General features: G+C 45.8%; 1 protein-coding gene across 2 annotated transcripts in view; it reads left to right on the forward strand.

The window, feature by feature from the left end:
• LOC106593436 (multiple epidermal growth factor-like domains protein 11) overlaps window positions 1-19,245 on the forward strand; it is a 380,364-nt gene that overhangs the window by 204,069 nt on the left and 157,050 nt on the right. For both annotated transcript variants that reach the window (XM_045708336.1, XM_045708337.1), the window contains exons 7-9: window positions 2,861-3,107; window positions 12,396-12,516; window positions 14,211-14,347. In XM_045708336.1, coding sequence (XP_045564292.1) covers window positions 2,861-3,107; window positions 12,396-12,516; window positions 14,211-14,347 — 505 coding nt within the window. The remainder of the gene's footprint in view (window positions 1-2,860; window positions 3,108-12,395; window positions 12,517-14,210; window positions 14,348-19,245) is intronic.

Consider the following 19,245-nt stretch of genomic DNA (forward strand, 5'->3'; position numbering starts at 1 on the left):
TCTGCTGCCTGTCCTGGTCCCTTTAATTAGTCTGTTGAGTTCAGCTCTTCTCTCTTCTTCTTCTCTGTTGAATAATAGAAGTGGTGTGATGATAAAACATTTTGCAGAGGTGGGAGGTAACGAGAAATAGAAAGAGAGAGAGAGAGAGAGAGAGAGAGAGAGAGAAGAGGGAGAGACAGAGGCAGAGAGAGAGATACAGAGAGAGACAGACAGAGAGACAGAGAAAGAGAGAGAGAGACAGACAGAGAACAGTGAAAAGAGGGAGAGACGGAGGCAAGAGAGAGACAAGGTAATTTATTGTCCTGTCTCGTCACTGCTCTGTCCCCCACTCCGCTCAATATCAATGAAACATTTAACACTAGCAGTAGACTCCCCCTTGACACTCGCTTGCTGGGAAATAAACTGGTACAACTTTACAAGTCTCTGTCTGGTTCAACAGTCGCTTCCAGGGTCTCCTCTGATCTTCAGTTGAGTCGCATCCCAAATGGCACCCTGTTCCCTTTTTCGTGCACTACTTTTGACCAGAGCCCTATGGGTAGTAGTGCACTACAAAGGAAATAGGGTGCCATTTGGGAAGCAGCTATCAGTTTCTTCAGTTGGTTTCTTTGCCAGCAGGACTCAAATGTAGCTCTGCGTTTGGGGTCGCAACAGTCAGGTTGTGTTTGTGCTGAACGCTGGTGCTCCAGCATCCATTAAGAATGACTGAGGAAGAAACCAGGCCCCAATGTGATGACATCACACTACACTTGCCTTTAAAGTCCATTTCCAAGATGTTTGTGGATATAGTTTCTCTGGCCAAAACTCAGCTGATGCTAATTTAATCTGACTTGGTCCAAATAGGCTACTGTATGATGGAATTTGAAGGAGAAATCCAAATCCAGAGTATTTGACTAAACACAGCATTTAACATAGCAGAAGTGTGTGTGTGTTCTCTCTGTCTGTTCCAGGGTGCTGTCTGAATATTAGAACAACATAGTCTCTTTAGAAACATCACAGAGAAGTTTAGCTGGCCAGTCCATCTGGAGAGATGTCATGTTTAATGTACCGTGTACCGTGTACCTCTCTCTCCAGGTTGTCATGTTTAATGTACCGTGTACCTCTCTCTTCAGGTTGTCATGATTAATGTACCGTGTACCGTGTACCTCTCTCTCCAGGTTGTCATGTTTAATGTACCGTGTACCGTGTACCTCTCTCTCCAGGTTGTCATGTTTAACGTACCGTGTACCTCTCTCTCCAGGTTGTCATGTTTAATGTACCGTGTACCGTGTACCTCTCTCTTCAGGTTGTCATGGTTAATGTACCGTGTACCGTGTACCTCTCTCTCCAGGTTGTCATGTTTAATGTACCGTGTACCTCTCTCTCCAGGTTGTCATGTTTAATGTACCGTGTATCGTGTACCTCTCTCTCCAGGTTGTCATGTTTAATGTACCGTGTACCTCTCTCTCCAGGTTGTCATGTTTAATGTACCGTGTACCTCTCTCTCCAGGTTGTCATGTTTAATGTACCGTGTATCGTGTACCTCTCTCTCCAGGTTGTCATGTTTAATGTACCGTGTACCTCTCTCTCCAGGTTGTCATGGTTAATGTACCGTGTACCGTGTACCTCTCTCTCCAGGTTGTCATGTTTAATGTACCGTGTATCGTGTACCTCTCTCTCCAGGTTGTCATGTTTAATGTACCGTGTACCCCTCTCTCCAGGTTGTCATGGTTAATGTACCGTGTACCGTGTACCTCTCTCTCCAGGTTGTCATGTTTAATGTACCGTGTACCTCTCTCTCCAGGTTGTCATGTTTAATGTACCGTGTACCTCTCTCTCCAGGTTGTCATGTTTAACGTACCGTGTACCCCTCTCTCCAGGTTGTCATGTTTAATGTTTTGTGTACCTCTCTCTCTCTCTCTCTCCAGGTTGTCATGTTTAATGTTTTGTGTACCTCTCTCTCTCTCTCTCCAGGTTGTCATGTTTAATGTTTTGTGTACCTCTCTCTTCTCTCTCTCTCCAGGTTGTCATGTTTAATGTTTTGTGTACCTCTCCTCTCTCTCTCTCTCTCTCTCCAGGTTGTCATGTTTAATGTTTTCGTGTACCTCTCTCTCTCTCTCTCTCCAGGTTGTCATGTTTAATGTTTCGTGTACCTCTCTCTCTCTCTCCAGGTTGTCATGTTTAATGTTTTGTGTACCTCTCTCTCTCTCTCTCTCCAGGTTGTCATGTTTAGTGTTTTGTGTACTCTCCTCTCTCTCTCTCTCCAGGTTGTCATGTTTAATGTTCTGTGTACCTCTCTCTCTCTCTCTCTCTCCAGGTTGTCATGTTTAATGTTTTATGTACCTCTCTCTCTCTCTCTCTCTCTCCAGGTTGTCATGTTTAATGTTCTATGTACCTCTCTCTCTCTCTCTCCAGGTTGTCATGTTTAATGTTTTGTGTACCTCTCTCTCTCTCTCTCTCTCTCTCTTCCAGGTTGTCATGTTTAATGTTTTGTGTACCTCTCTCTCTCTCTTCCAGGTTGTCATGTTTAATGTTTTGTGTACCTCTCTCTCTCTCTCTCTCTCTCTCTCTCTCTCCAGGTTGTCATGTTTAATGTTTTGTGTACCTCTCTCTCTCTCTCTCTCTCTCTTCCAGGTTGTCATGTTTAATGTTTTGTGTAACTCTCTCTCTCTCTCTCTCTCTCCAGGTTGTCATGTTTAATGTTTTATGTACCTCTCTCTCTCTCTCTCTCTCTCTCCAGGTTGTCATGTTTAGTGTTTTGTGTACCTCTCTCTCTCTCTCTCTCTCTCCAGGTTGTCATGTTTAATGTTTTGTGTACCTCTCTCTCTCTCTCTCTCTCCAGGTTGTCATGTTTAATGTTTTGTGTACCTCTCTCTCTCTCCAGGTTGTCAGGCTGACTTCTGGGGCCCCCACTGCACTAACCGGTGCCAGTGTCAGAACCGGGCCCAGTGTAACCCTATCACGGGGGCGTGTGTGTGTACGGATGGGTACCAGGGCTGGCGCTGCGAGGAGCTGTGTGAGGCAGGGCTCTACGGGAAGGGATGCCAGCTAGAGTGCCAGTGTCTCAACGGTGCCACCTGCCATCACGAGACCGGAGAGTGCCTCTGTTCACCGGGATACACCGGGGCTATGTGAGTGTCTTCAGTCACCTCATCAGTCTATGACCCTATGACTATCATGACACCTACTGTTTCCCGTTTATTGTGTAGGGGTTTGTCCTCAGGGGCTCCAGGTGATGTAGGAGATTGTTTTAAGTTGATGGGATGACTCATCTGTTTACCGGGGCATTGTGAGTGTCTGCACTTTTCCCTTACTGTTAACTGGTTATCTTATCTACTGTTCTCCTCTGGTCCAGGTTGAGCGATGAATCTGAAAGTGTATATGCTGTTTAACATCGGTAGTCAAAGTGACAACTATATATACAGTACCAGTCTGTTTGGATATAGCTACTCATTCAAGGGCTTTTCTTAATTTTGAATATTTTCTACATTGTAGAATAATAGTGAAGACATCAAAACTATGAAATAACACATATGGAATCATGTAGTAACCAAAAAGCTTTAAACAAATCAAAATATATTTTTATTTTAAAATTCTTCAAAGTAGCCACCCTTTGCCTTGATGACAGCTTTGCACACTCTTAGCTATTCTCTCAACCAGCTTCATGAGGAATGCTTTTCCAACAGAGTTCCCAACAGAGCACTTGTTGGCTGCTTTTCTTTCAATCTGCGTTCCAACTCATCCCTAACCATCTCAGTTGGGTTGAGGTCGTGTGATTGTGGAGGCCAGGTCATCTGACGCAGCACTCCATCACTCTCACTGGTCAAATATGCCTTACACAGCATGGGGGTGTGTTTTGGGTCATTGCCCTGTTGAAAAACAAACGATAGTCCCACTAAGCCCAAACCAGATGGGATGGCGTTTCGCTGCAGAATACTGTGGTAGCCATGCTGGTTAAGTGTGCCTTGAATTCTAAATAAATCACAGAAAGTGTCACCAGCAAAGCACCTCCTCCTCCATGCTTCACGGTGGGAACCACACATGTGGAGATCATCCTTTCACCCACACCGTGTCTCACAGACACGGCGGTTGGAACCAAAAATCTCAAATTTGGACTCATCAGACCAAAGGACAGATTTCCACCGGTCTAATGTCCATTGCTCGTGTTTCTTGGCCCAAGCAAGTCTCTTCTTCTTTTTTGGTGTCCTTTAGTAGTGGTTTCTTAGCAGCAATTTGACCATAAAGGCCTGATTCACACAGTCTCCTCTGAACAGTTGATGTTGAGATGTGTCTGTTACTTGAACTCTGTGAAAAACATTTTTGGGGCTGCAATCTGCAGTGCAGTTAACTCTAATGAACTTATCCTCTGCAGCAGAGGTAACTCTGGGTCTTCCTTTCCTGTGGCGGTCCTCATGAGAGCCAGTTTCATCATAGCGCTTGATGGTTTTTGCGACTGCACTTGAAGAAACTTTCAACGCTCTAGAAATGTTTCGCTTTGACTGACCTTCATGTCTTAAAGTAATGATGGACTGTCGTTTCTCTTTGCTTATTTGAGCTGTTCTTGCCATAATATGGACTTGGCCTTTTACTAAATAGGGCTATCTTCTGTATACCACCCCTAAATCAAATCAAATCAAATGTATTTATATAGCCCTTCTTACATCAGCTGATGTCTCAAAGTGCTGTACCCAGCCTAAAACCCCAAATAACAAACAATGCAGGTGTAGAAGCACGGTGGCTAGGAAAAACTCCCTAGAAAGGCCAAAACCTAGGAAGAAACCTAGAGAGGAACCAGGCTATGAGGGGTGGCCAGTCCTCTTCTGGCTGTGCCGGGTGGAGATTATAACAGAACATGGCCAAGATGTTCAAATGTTCATAAATGACCAGCATGGTCAGATAATAATAATCACAGTAGTTGTCGAGGGTACAACAAGTCAGCACCTCAAGATTAAATGTCAGTTGGCTTTTCATAGCCGATCATTGAGAGTATCTCTACCGCTCCTGCTGTCTCTAGAGAGTTGAAAACAGCAGGTCTGGGACAGGTAGCACGTCCGGTGAACAGGTCAGGGTTCCATAGCCGCAGGCAGAATAGTTGAAACTGGAGCAGCAGCACGGCCAGGTGGACTGGGGACAGCAAGGAGTCATCATGCCAGGTAGTCCTGAGGCATGGTCCTTGGCCTCAGGTCCTCCAAGAGAGAGAAAGAAAGAAAGAGAGAAAGAAAGAAAGAAAGAGAGAATTAGAGAGAGCATACTTAAATTGACACAGGACACCAGATAAGACAGGAGAAATACTCCAGATATAACAGACTGACCCTAGCCCCCCGACACATAAACTACTGCAGTATAAATACTGGAGGCTGAGACAGGAGGGGTCAGGAGACTCTGTGGCCCCATCTGATGATACCCCAGACAGAGCCAAACAGGCAGGATACAACCCCACCCACTTTGCCAAGCACAGCCCCCACACCACTAGAGGGATATCTTCAAACACATTTACATTACATTACATTTAAGTCATTTAGCAGACGCTCTTATCCAGAGCGACTTACAAATTGGTGCATTCACCTTATGATATCCAGTGGAACAACCACTTTACAATAGTGCATCTAAATCTTTTAAGGGGGGGGGTTAGAAGGATTACTTTATCCTATCCTAGGTATTCCTTAAAGAGGTGGGGTTTCAGGTGTCTCCGGAAGGTGGTGATTGACTCCGCTGTCCTGGCGTCGTGAGGGAGCTTGTTCCACCATTGGGGTGCCTGAGCAGCGAACAGTTTTGACTGGGCTGAGCGGGAACTGTGCTTCCTCAGAGGTAGGGGGGCCAGCAGGCCAGAGGTGGATGAACGCAGTGCCCTTGTTTGGGTGTAGGGCCTGATCATAGCCTGAAGGTATGGAGGTGCCGTTCCCTTCACAGCTCCGTAGGCAATCACCATGGTCTTGTAGCGGATGCGAGCTACAACTGGAAGCCAGTGGAGAGAGCGGAGGAGCGGGGTGACGTGAGAGAACTTGGGAAGGTTGAACACCAGACGGGCTGCGGCGTTCTGGATGAGTTGTAGGGGTTTAATGGCACAGGCAGGGAGCCCAGCCAACAGCGAGTTGCAGTAATCCAGACGGGAGATGACAAGTGCCTGGATTAGGACCTGCGCCGCTTCCTGTGTGAGGCAGGGTCGTACTCTGCGAATGTTGTAGAGCATGAACCTACAGGATCGGGTCACCGCCTTGATGTTAGTGGAGAACGACAGGGTGTTGTCCAGGATCACGCCAAGGTTCTTAGCACTCTGGGAGGAGGACACAAGGGAGTTGTCAACCGTGATGGCGAGATCATGGAACGGGCAGTCCTTCCCCGGGAGGAAGAGCAGCTCCGTCTTGCCGAGGTTCAGCTTGAGCTGGTGATCCGTCATCCACACTGATATGTCTGACAGACATGCAGAGATGCGATTCGCCGCCTGGTTATCAGAAGGGGGAAAGGAGAAGATTAATTGTGTGTCGTCTGCATAGCAATGATAGGAGAGACCATGTGAGGATATGACAGAGCCAAGTGACTTGGTGTATAGCGAGAATAGGAGAGGGCCTAGAACAGAGCCCTGGGGGACACCAGTGGTGAGAGCGCATGGTGCGGAGACAGATTCTCGCCACGCCACCTGGTAGGAGCGACCTGTCAGGTAGGACGCAATCCAAGCGTGGGCCGCGCCGGAGATGCCCAACTCGGAGAGGGTGGAGAGGAGGATCTGATGGTTCACAGTATCAAAGGCAGCAGATAGGTCTAGAAGGATGAGAGCAGAGGAGAGAGAGTTAGCTTTAGCAGTGCGGAGAGCCTCCGTGACACAGAGAAGAGCAGTCTCAGTTGAATGCCCAGTCTTGAAACCTGACTGATTAGGATCAAGAAGGTCATTCTGAGAGAGATAGCAGGAGAGCTGGCCAAGGACGGCACGTTCAAGAGTTTTGGAGAGAAAAGAAAGAAGGGATACTGGTCTGTAGTTGTTGACATCGGAGGGATCGAGTGTAGGTTTTTTTCAGAAGGGGTGCAACTCTCGCTCTCTTGAAGACGGAAGGGACATAGCCAGCGGTCAAGGATGAGTTGATGAGCGAGGTGAGGAAGGGGAGAAGGTCTCCGGAAATGGTCTGGAGAAGAGAGGAGGGGATCGGGTCAAGTGGGCAGGTTGTTGGGCGGCCGGCCGTCACAAGACGCGAGATTTCATCTGGAGAGAGAGGGGAGAAAGAGGTCAAAGCACAGGGTAGGGCAGTGTGAGCAGGACCAGCGGTGTCGTTTGACTTAGCAAACGAGGATCGGATATCGTCAACCTTCTTTTCAAAATGGCTGACGAAGTCATCCGCAGAGAGGGAGGAGGGGGGGGAGGGGGAGGAGGATTTAGGAGGGAGGAGAAGGTAGAAAAGAGCTTCCTAGGGTTAGAGGCAGATGCTTGGAATTTAGAGTGGTAGAAAGTGGCTTTAGCAGCAGAGACAGAAGAGGAGAATGTAGAGAGGAGGGAGTGAAAGGATGCCAGGTCCGCAGGGAGGCGAGTTTTCCCCCATTTCCGCTCGGCTGCCCGGAGCCCTGTTCTGTGAGCTCGTAGTGAGTCGTCGAGCCACGGAGCAGGAGGGGAGGACCGAGCCGGCCTGGAGCATAGGGGACAGAGAAAATCAAAGGATGCAGAAAGGGAGGAGAGGAGGGTTGAGGAGGCAGAATCAGGAGATAGGTTGGAGAAGGTTTGAGCAGAGGGAAGAGATGATAGGATGGAAGAGGAGAGAGTAGCGGGAGAGAGAGAGCGAAGGTTGGGACGGCGCAATACCATCCGAGTAGGGGCAGAGTGAGAAGTGTTGGATGAGAGCAAGAGGGAAAAGGATACAAGGTAGTGGTCGGAGATTTGGAGGGGAGTTGCAATGAGATTAGTGGAAGAACAGCATCTAGTAAAGATGAGGTCAAGCGTATTGCCTGCCTTGTGAGTAGGGGGGGAAGGTGAGAGGGTGAGGTCAAAAGAGGAGAGGAGTGGAAAGAAGGAGGCAGAGAGGAATGAGTCAAAGGTAGACGTGGGGAGGTTAAAGTCACCCAGAACTGTGAGAGCTGAGCCATCCTCAGGAAAGGAACTTATCAAGGCGTCAAGCTCATTGATGAACTCTCCAAGGGAACCTGGAGGGCGATAAATGATAAGGATGTTAAGCTTGAAAGGGCTGGTAACTGTGACAGCATGGAATTCAAATGAGGAGATAGAGAGATGGGTCAGGGGAGAAAGAGAGAATGTCCACTTGGGAGAGATGAGGATTCCAGTGCCACCACCCCGCTGGCTCGATGCTCTAGGGGTATGCGAGAACACGTGGGCAGACGAAGAGAGAGCAGTAGGAGTAGCAGTGTTATCTGTGGTAATCCATGTTTCCGTCAGCGCCAGGAAGTCTAGGGACTGGAGGGTAGCATAGGCTGAGATGAACTCAGCCTTGTTGGCTGCAGACCGGCAGTTCCAGAGGCTGCCGGAGACCTGGAACTCCACGTGGGTCGTGCGCGCTGGGACCACCAGGTTAGAGTGGCAGCGCCCACGCGGTGTGAAGCGTTTGTATGGCCTGTGCAGAGAGGAGAGAACAGGGATAGACAGACACATAGTTGACAAGCTACAGAAGTGTTGTTTCTTGTATTATTGTCTCTTGTGTCTTTAGAGAACTGTTTCACTTTGATATCCTTTTTCTTCTGTCCTGATTTTCTCTTTCTTTTCTTCTGTTAACTAGATATTCTTTGTTGTTCTTCGTTAGCTAGCTAGCTTCTTCCAAAAGAGTCCCTAGCAACTGCTTAGCAACTGGTAAACAATTCAGCTAGCTAAGATAACTACAATTTTATGAAAAATAGTTATTTTTCAAAAGCCTATCTTCTTTGTTTGTTGCTTGTTTTTTCTCCTATTCAGTCTTGCAGTTTTCTTTTGCTTTTTTCCAATGTACTTCACTCTAAAAACCATGTCAATTTCAATATTTGTAGGAGCTCATTTTTCAGCTGCTGCTGCTCAAATTGGAGTTCCGAAACACCAACTTACCATCCTGAGACAAGGCCGAGTATAGCCCACAAAGATCTCCCAAGGGGGGATGCCAACCCAGACAGGAAGACCACGTCAGTGACTCAACCCACTCAAGTGACGCACCCCTTCTAGGGATGGCATGGAAGAACACCCTACCTTGTCACAACACAACTGATTGGCTCAATCGCATTAAGAAGGAAAGAAATTCCACAAATTAACTTTTAACAAGGCACACCTGTTAATTGAAATGCATTCCAGGTGACTACCTCATGGAGCTGGTTGAGAGAATACCAAGATTGTGCAAAGCTGTCATCAAGGCAAAGGGTGTCTACTTTGAAGAATCTCGAGTATAATTTGATTTGTTTAACACTTTTTGGGTTACTACATGATTTTACATGTTATTTCATAGTTTCGATGTCTCCACTATCATTCTACAATGTAGAAAATAGCGAAAAAAAGAAAAAAAACCTTGAAAGAGTAGGTGTGGCCAAACTTTTGACTGATACTGTATATATAACTCTATATATATATATATATATATATATATATATATATATATAAAACAACTGTACATACATGTAACGATTACGCTGAGAGTCAGGAAGCAAGTTCAGGGAGTGAGTGTTTTAATAAATATAAGAAACAACAAACAGGAAACACAAACAACACACCGACATCAAAACAGAGTCAATAACACCTGAGGAAAGAACCAAGGGGAGTGACAGATATAGGGAAGATAATCAAGGAGGTATTGGAGTCCAGGTGAGTGTCATGAGGCGCAGGTGAGCTAGACGATGGTGACAGGTGTGCAGGATAATCGGCAGCCTGATGACCTAGAGGTCAGAGAGGGCGTATACGTGACAGTACTGTATATATAACAACTATACATGTATATAACAATGGAGTTGGGTAAGACACATACAGATCAGACACCAGGCTATGTGTGGGTGCTTCAATACATTACATTACACAGTACAGATCAGACACCAGGCTATGTGTGGGTGCTTCAATACATTACACAGTACAGATCAGACACCAGGCTATGTGTGGGGGCTTCAATACATTACATTACACAGTACAGATCAGACACCAGGCTATGTGTGGGTGCTTCAATACATTACATTACACAGTACAGATCAGACACCAGGCTATGTGTGGGTGCTTCAATACATTACATCACACAGTACAGATCAGACACCAGGCTATGTGTGGGGGCTTCAATACATTACATTACACAGTACAGATCAGACACCAGGCTATGTGTGGGTGCTTCAATACATTACATCACACAGTACAGATCAGACACCAGGCTATGTGTGGGGGCTTCAATACATTACATTACACAGTACAGATCAGACACCAGGCTATGTGTGGGTGCTTCAATACATTACACAGTACAGATCAGACACCAGGCTATGTGTGGGGGCTTCAATACATTACACAGTACAGATCAGACACCAGGCTATGTGTGGGGGCTTCAATACATTACACAGTACAGATCAGACACCAGGCTATGTGTGGGGGCTTCAATACATTACATTACACAGTACAGATCAGACACCAGGCTATGTGTGGGGGCTTCAATACATTACAACACAGTACAGATCAGACACCAGGCTATGTGTGGGGGCTTCAATACATTACATTACACAGTACAGATCAGACACCAGGCTATGTGTGGGGGCTTCAATACATTACATTACACAGTACAGATCAGACACCAGGCTATGTGTGGGTGCTTCAATACATTACATTACACAGTACAGATCAGACACCAGGCTATGTGTGGGGGCTTCAATACATTACATTACACAGTACAGATCAGACACCAGGCTATGTGTGGGGGCTTCAATACATTACATTACACAGTACAGATCAGACACCAGGCTATGTGTGGGGGCTTCAATACATTACACAGTACAGATCAGACACCAGGCTATGTGTGGGGGCTTCAATACATTACACAGTACAGATCAGACACCAGGCTATGTGTGGGGGCTTCAATACATTACACAGTACAGATCAGACACCAGGCTATGTGTGGGGGCTTCAATACATTACACAGTACAGATCAGACACCAGGCTATGTGTGGGGGCTTCAATACATTACACAGTTCATATCAGACACCAGGCTATGTGTGGGGGCTTCAATACATTACATTACACAGTACAGATCAGACACCAGGCTATGTGTGGGGGCTTCAATACATTACATTACACAGTTCAGATCAGACACCAGGCTATGTGTGGGTGCTTCAATACATTACACAGTTCAGATCAGACACCAGGCTATGTGTGGGTGCTTCACATTACATTACACAGTACAGATCAGACACCAGGCTATGTGTGGGGGCTTCAATTACATTACACAGTACAGATCAGACACCAGGCTATGTGTGGGGTGCTTCAATACTACATTACACAGTACAGATCAGACACCAGGCTATGTGTGGGGGCTTCAATACATTACATTACACAGTACAGATCAGACACCAGGCTATGTGTGGGTGCTTCAATACATTACATTACACAGTTCAGATCAGACACCAGGCTATGTGTGGGGGCTTCAATACATTACATTACACAGTACAGATCAGACACCAGGCTATGTGTGGGGGCTTCAATACATTACATTACACAGTACAGATCAGACACCAGGCTATGTGTGGGTGCTTCAATACATTACATTACACAGTACAGATCAGACACCAGGCTATGTGTGGGTGCTTCAATACATTACACAGTACAGATCAGACACCAGGCTATGTGTGGGTGCTTCAATACATTACACAGTACAGATCAGACACCAGGCTATGTGTGGGGGCTTCAATACATTACATTACACAGTACAGATCAGACACCAGGCTATGTGTGGGGGCTTCAATACATTACATTACACAGTACAGATCAGACACCAGGCTATGTGTGGGGGCTTCAATACATTACATCACACAGTACAGATCAGACACCAGGCTATGTGTGGGGGCTTCAATACATTACATTACACAGTACAGATCAGACACCAGGCTATGTGTGGGGGCTTCAATACATTACATTACACAGTACCCTCAGACACCAGGCTATGTGTGGGTGCTTCAATACATTACATTACACAGTACAGATCAGACACCAGGCTATGTGTGGGGGCTTCAATACATTACACAGTTCAGATCAGACACCAGGCTATGTGTGGGGGCTTCAATACATTACATTACACAGTACAGATCAGACACCAGGCTATGTGTGGGGGCTTCAATACATTACATTACACAGTACAGATCAGACACCAGGCTATGTGTGGGGGCTTCAATACATTACACAGTACAGATCAGACACCAGGCTATGTGTGGGTGCTTCAATACATTACATCACACAGTTTAGGTGGGTCTCATGATGTCTCCACTGGTCTCTTCCCGTGTCCCTTCAGCTGTGGTGAGCGGTGTCCCTCTGGTAGTCATGGCGCCCAGTGTGAGCTGCGTTGCCCGTGTCAGAACGGTGGAACGTGCCATCACGTCACGGGGGAGTGCTCCTGCCCCGCTGGATGGATGGTACGACCCAGACACCACACACAATTACACACTCTCCTTTTCTACAGCTTTATTCACAGTCCACAGCCTTCTACCAGACAGCTTTATTCACAGTCCACAGCCTTCTACCAGACAGCTTTATTCACAGTCCACAGCCTTCTACCAGACAGCTTTATTCACAGTCCACAGCCTTCTACCAGACAGCTTTATTCACAGTCCACGGCCTTCTACCAGACAGCTTTATTCACAGTCCACAGCCTTCTACCAGACAGCTTTATTCACAGTCCACAGCCTTCTACCAGACAGCTTTATTCACAGTCCACAGCCTTCTACCAGACAGCTTTATTCACAGTCCACAGCCTTCTACCAGACAGCTTTATTCACAGTCCACAGCCTTCTACCAGACAGCTTTATTCACAGTCCACGGCCTTCTACCAGACAGCTTTATTCACAGTCCACGGCCTTCTACCAGACAGCTTTATTCACAGTCCACAGCCTTCTACCAGACAGCTTTATTCACAGTCCACAGCCTTCTACCAGACAGCTTTATTCACAGTCCACAGCCTTCTACCAGACAGCTTTATTCACAGTCCACAGCCTTCTACATTACTGTACTTACTGTCAAACCACACTAACTCTCTGAATCTATAAAACATTACTGTACTTACTGTCAAACCACACTAACTCTCTGAATCTATAAAACATTACTGTACTTACTGTCAAACCACACTAACTCTCTGAATCTATAAAACATTACTGTACTTACTGTCAAACCACACTAACTCTCTGAATCTATAAAAACATTACTGTACTTACTGTCAAACCACACTAACTCTCTGAATCTATAAAACATTACTGTACTTACTGTCAAACCACACTAACTCTCTGAATCTGTAAAACATTACTGTACTTACTGTCAAACCACACTAACTCTCTGAATCTGTAAAATATTACTGTACTTACTGTCAAACCACACTAACTCTCTGAATCTGTAAAACATTACTGTACTTACTGTCAAACCACACTAACTCTCTGAATCTATAAAACATTACTGTACTTACTGTCAAACCACACTAACTCTCTGAATCTATAAAACATTACTGTACTTACTGTCAAACCACACTAACTCTCTGAATCTATTAAATTATGTTTTCTCATTGTTCCCAGAAACCACAACATGTACCACAGACTAACAGTCTACTGTGGTAGTGTTCTCAGAAAACACAACATGTACCACAGACTAACAGTCTACTGTGGTAGTGTTCTCAGAAACCACAACATGTACCACAGACTAACAGTCTACTGTGGTAGTGTTCTCAGAAACCACAACATGTACCACAGACTAACAGTCTACTGTGGTAGTGTTCTCAGAAACCACAACATGTACCACAGACTAACAGTCTACTGTGGTAGTGTTCTCAGAAACCACAACATGTACCACAGACTAACAGTCTACTGTGGTAGTGTTCTCAGAAACCACAACATGTACCACAGACTAACAGTCTACTGTGGTAGTGTTCTCAGAAACCACAACATGTACCACAGACTAACAGTCTACTGTGGTAATGTTCTTAGAAACCCTTTCTAATGATGTTATCAGGAATGTTATAATGGTTTTTCTGAATGATTTTCCAACTGCTGCATGTTGAAAGACATTTGGCTGGTTAACCTTGGATTTCTTCTGACTCCTTGTTGTGTATGTGTGTGGTCCTCAGGGCTCGGTGTGTGCCCAGCCGTGCCAGTTTGGCACCTACGGCATCAACTGCAGCCAGGAGTGCCCCTGCCGGAACAGAGGTCTGTGTGACCACATCAGTGGGCAGTGCCAATGCACCGCCGGCTACAGCGGAGAGAGGTAGGGCACTGGGCTTGGCAACTTCACCTCAAGAAGTAGGACATTTCATCACAATATGTGCACTGACGAGAGAGAGAGAGAGAGAGAGAGAGAGAGAGAGAGAGAGAGAGAGAGAGAGAGAGAGAGATCCGATCTTGATTAATTTCACCGTTTTATTTGACCATTGTACTGGATACAGGACAACGCCATTAAAACCATCTGTAGTGTCCAAAACGTCTTTCAACCTGTCAGTCATTCCCTTGGCAGCAAGAGCCTCTCGGTGGACGCTGCAGTGTACTCGAGTGGCGTCGGGAGCAACTGCTTGCACGCTCCACCATGTCTCCCTGTCATGGCTTTTGCTTGTTATTTGGCTGAAAACTAGATGGTTTAATTTTATTTTTGGCAGTGAAAACGAGGCTACTCAGGCAAGGAAAACATTAACCCAAATGTATAGCCCTGTTGGAAAATATAAATGGACTGTTTGAAAATGTGAATCACATTTTTATTTGGCGTACCGACGACGGCATTGAGAGAACCTCTGTTTGGGAATAGCCCAACTAGAAGACAGCTGAGAGAGAGAGAGAGAGAGAAGGGGGGAGGGAGAGAGAGTAAAATGTCTTAATTATTTTTTACCTTTTCTGAGTGTAATATTTACTGTTCATTTTTATTGTTTATTTCACTTTTATTTATTAGAGAGAGAGAGAACCTCCAGCTACAGAGGAGAGCGGTAGGGCACTGTGCTTGGCATAGGAAACAGTCAAATAGGACACTTCATCGCTATGTGTGGCCACCCTGAATGGAAGCTTTCACTGTGTAGGCCTACATGGGAAGACTGGATTGGCGTTCCGTTTAGTTCAACTTCTATTTTCCACACATGAATGTAGATATTTCAACTTGTATTTTCCACACATGAATGTAGATATTTCAACTTGATTTCAAGTGTTTGTCTGGAAATGTCCTCAAGTATCAGCAAGTTCCAATGTATTCCTTTTATTAGTCAACTAATTTCTTAATCTCTCTTTCTTTCTGCCTCTCTCTCTCTCTCTCTCTCTCTATCCTCTCTCTCTCTATCCTCTCTCTTTCTCTCTCTCGCGCTCTCTCTCGCGCTCTTTCTCTCTCTTTCTCTCTTTCTCTCTCTCTCTCCTCTCTCTCCTCTCTCTCCTCTCTCTCCCCTCTCTCTCTGGCAGACAGATTTATTATCTCTGCTAGACACATTGTCTAGAGGAATACCTCTCTTCCAACCTGTCACACACACACACACACACACACACACACACACACACACACACACACACACACACACACACACACACACACACACACACACACACACACACACACACACACACACACACACACACACACACACACACATCCTCTCTCTCTCCCCTCTCCTTCTCCCCCACTCTCTCTCTTTATATTAAATCTGGCCAAATTACAGCCATTCTTTAGACCACAGACAGGTGTATTAGCCTGCGAGGAATCATTTCAGATTGACTTCTCTCACCATCCCGCCCTCTCTCCTTCCATCTCCCTCCCTCCCTCTCTCCTTCCATCTCCCTCCCTCCCTCTCTCCTTCCATCTCCCTCCCTCCCTCTCTCCTTCCATCTCCCTCCCTCCCTCTCTCCTTCCATCTCCCTCCCTCCCTCTCTCCTTCCATCTCCCTCCCTCCCTCCCTCCCTCCCTCCCTCCCTCCCTCCCTCCCTCCCTCCCTCCCTCCCTCCCTCCCTCCCTCCCTCCCTCCCTCCCTCCCTCCCTCTCTCCTTCCATCTCCCTCCCTCCCTCTATTCCAATGTGTTGCTAGATGAGGACCATGGGAAGTCTCTGTGATATAGCCATGATACCCAACGAGCCAGATTATTTAATTGAGCGATTCATCTCGGTTTTAATGGCTGTGTTATAGACGTGTTGTAATCACGCCAGAAGATTGTATATTTCACTTTGGCTACGACCCAAATGGCAACCTATTCTTTATGTAGTGTACTACCCTTGACCAGGCAAAAGTAGGGCACTAGGGCCCTAATCAAAAGTAGTGCACTATATAGGGAATATGGTGTGGTTTTGGGACACAGACAAAGTAAAGTACTGGGGAGGTGTACTTTATGTTCCTCCCACCCCCCCCTCATCAATACTATTCTGTATGTAGAGAGTCAACCCCCCTCATCATTACTATTCTGTATGTAGAGAGAGTTAACCCCCCTCATCATTACTATTCTGTATGTAGAGAGAGTCAACCCCCCTCATCATTACTATTCTGTATGTAGAGAGAGTCAACCCCCTCATCATTACTATTCTGTATGTAGAGAGAGTCAACCCCCCTCATCATTACTATTCTGTATGTAGAGAGAGTCAACCCCCCCTCATCATTACTATTCTGTATGTAGAGAGAGTCAACCCCCCTCATCATTACTATTCTGTATGTAGAGAGAGTCAACCCCCCTCATCATCACTATTCTGTATGTAGAGAGAGTTAACCCCCTCATCATTACTATTCTGTATGTAGAGAGAGTTAACCCCCTCATCATTACTATTCTGTATGTAGAGAGAGTCAACCCCCCTCATCATTACTATTCTGTATGTAGAGAGAGTCAACCCCCCTCATCATTACTATTCTGTATGTAGAGAGAGTCAACCCCCCTCATCATTACTATTCTGTATGTAGAGAGAGTTAACCCCCCTCATCATTACTATTCTGTATGTAGAGAGAGTCAACCCCCCTCATCATTACTATTCTGTATGTAGAGAGAGAGTCAACCCCCCTCATCATTACTATTCTGTATGTAGAGAGAGTCAACCCCCCTCATCATTACTATTCTGTATGTAGAGAGAGTCAACCCCCCTCATCATTACTATTCTGTACGTAGAGAGAGTCAACCCCCTCATCATTACTATTCTGTACGTAGAGAGAGTCAACCCCCCTCATCATTACTATTCTGTATGTAGAGAGAGTTAACCCCCCTCATCATTACTATTCTGTATGTAGAGAGAGTCAACCCCCCTCATCATTACTATTCTGTATGTAGAGAGAGTCAACCCCCCTCATCATCACTATTCTGTATGTAGAGAGAGTCAACCCCCCTCATCATTACTATTCTGTATGTAGAGAGAGTCAACCCCCCTCATCATTACTATTCTGTATGTAGAGAGAGTCAACCCCCTCATCATTACTATTCTGTATGTAGAGAGAGTCAACCCCCCTCATCATTACTATTCTGTATGTAGAGAGAGTCATTACTATTCTGTATGTAGAGAGAGTCAACCCCCCTCATCATTACTATTCTGTATGTAGAGAGAGTCAACCCCCCTCATCATTACTATTCTGTATGTAGAGAGAGTCAACCCCCCTCATCATTACTATTCTGTATGTAGAGAGAGTCAACCCCCCTCATCATTACTATTCTGTATGTAGAGAGAGTCAACCCCCCTCATCATTACTATTCTGTATGTAGAGAGAGTCATCATCACTGCTGTGAGATGTGTTCAGAACAATTAATGGCTGAGGATTCACCTTGAGTACGATCATCCAGGACTCTGTCTAATGTCTGTCCTGTTGTCCCTGGGGTAATGGTCTGTCTGTCTGTCTGTCTGTCTGTCTGTCTGTCTGTCTGTCTGTCTGTCTGTCTGTCTGTCTGTCTGTCTGTCTGTCTGTCTGTCTGTCTGTCTGTCTGTCTGTCTGTCTGTCTGTCTGTCTGTCTGTCTGTCCTGTTGTCCCTGTCTGTCGCTGTATGTATGGTGATGAGGTTTATGGTGTAATGGTGGCTTCATTGGTGTACAGTAACAGGTGTATGAAGCTGGAGAACATGGCTCCATTGGTGTACAGTAACAGGTGTATGAAGCTGTATAGAGAACATGGCTCCATTGGTGTACAGTAACAGGTGTATGAAGCTGTATGGAGAACATGGCTCCATTGGTGTACAGTAACAGGCGTATGAAGCTGTATGGAGAACATGGCTCCATTGGTGTACAGTAACAGGTATATGAAGCTGGAGAACATGGCTCCATTGGTGTACAGTAACAGGTGTATGAAGCTGGAGAACATGGGTCCATTGGTGTACAGTAACAGGTGTATGAAGCTGTATGGAGAACATGGGTCCATTGGTGTACAGTAACAGGTGTATGAAGCTGGAGAACATGGGTCCATTGGTGTACAGTAACAGGTGTATGAAGCTGTATGGAGAACATGGCTCCATTGGTGTACAGTAACAGGTGTATGAAGCTGTATGGAGAACATGGCTCCATTGGTGTACAGTAACAGGTGTATGAAGCTGTATGGAGAACATGGCTCCATTGGTGTACAGTAACAGGTATATGAAGCTAGAGAACATGGCTCCATTGGTGTTCAGTAACAGGTGTATGAAGCTGGAGAACATGGCTCCATTGGTGTACAGTAACAGGTGTATGAAGCTGTATGGAGAACATGGCTCCATTGGTGTACAGTAACAGGTATATGAAGCTGTATGGAGAACATGGCTCCATTGGTGTACAGTAACAGGTGTATGAAGCTGTATGGAGAACATGGCTCCATTGGTGTACAGTAACAGGTGTATGAAGCTGAAGAACATGGGTCCATTGGTGTACAGTAACAGGTATATGAAGCTGTATGGAGAACATGGCTCCATTGGTGTACAGTAACAGGTGTATGAAGCTGTATGGAGAACATGGCTCCATTGGTTTACAGTAACAGGTGTATGAAGCTGTATAGAGAACATGGCTCCATTGGTGTACAGTAACAGGTGTATGAAGCTGTATGGAGAACATGGCTCCATTGGTGTTCAGTAACAGGTGTATGAAGCTGTATAGAGAACATGGGTCCATTGGTGTACAGTAACAGGTGTATGAAGCTGGAGAACATGGCTCCATTGGTGTACAGTAACAGGTGTATGAAGCTGTATGGAGAACATGGCTCCATTGGTGTACAG

The sequence above is a fragment of the Salmo salar genome, chromosome ssa26 (genome assembly GCF_905237065.1).
Source record: "Salmo salar chromosome ssa26, Ssal_v3.1, whole genome shotgun sequence".
NCBI classification, from domain to species: Eukaryota; Metazoa; Chordata; class Actinopteri; order Salmoniformes; family Salmonidae; genus Salmo; species Salmo salar.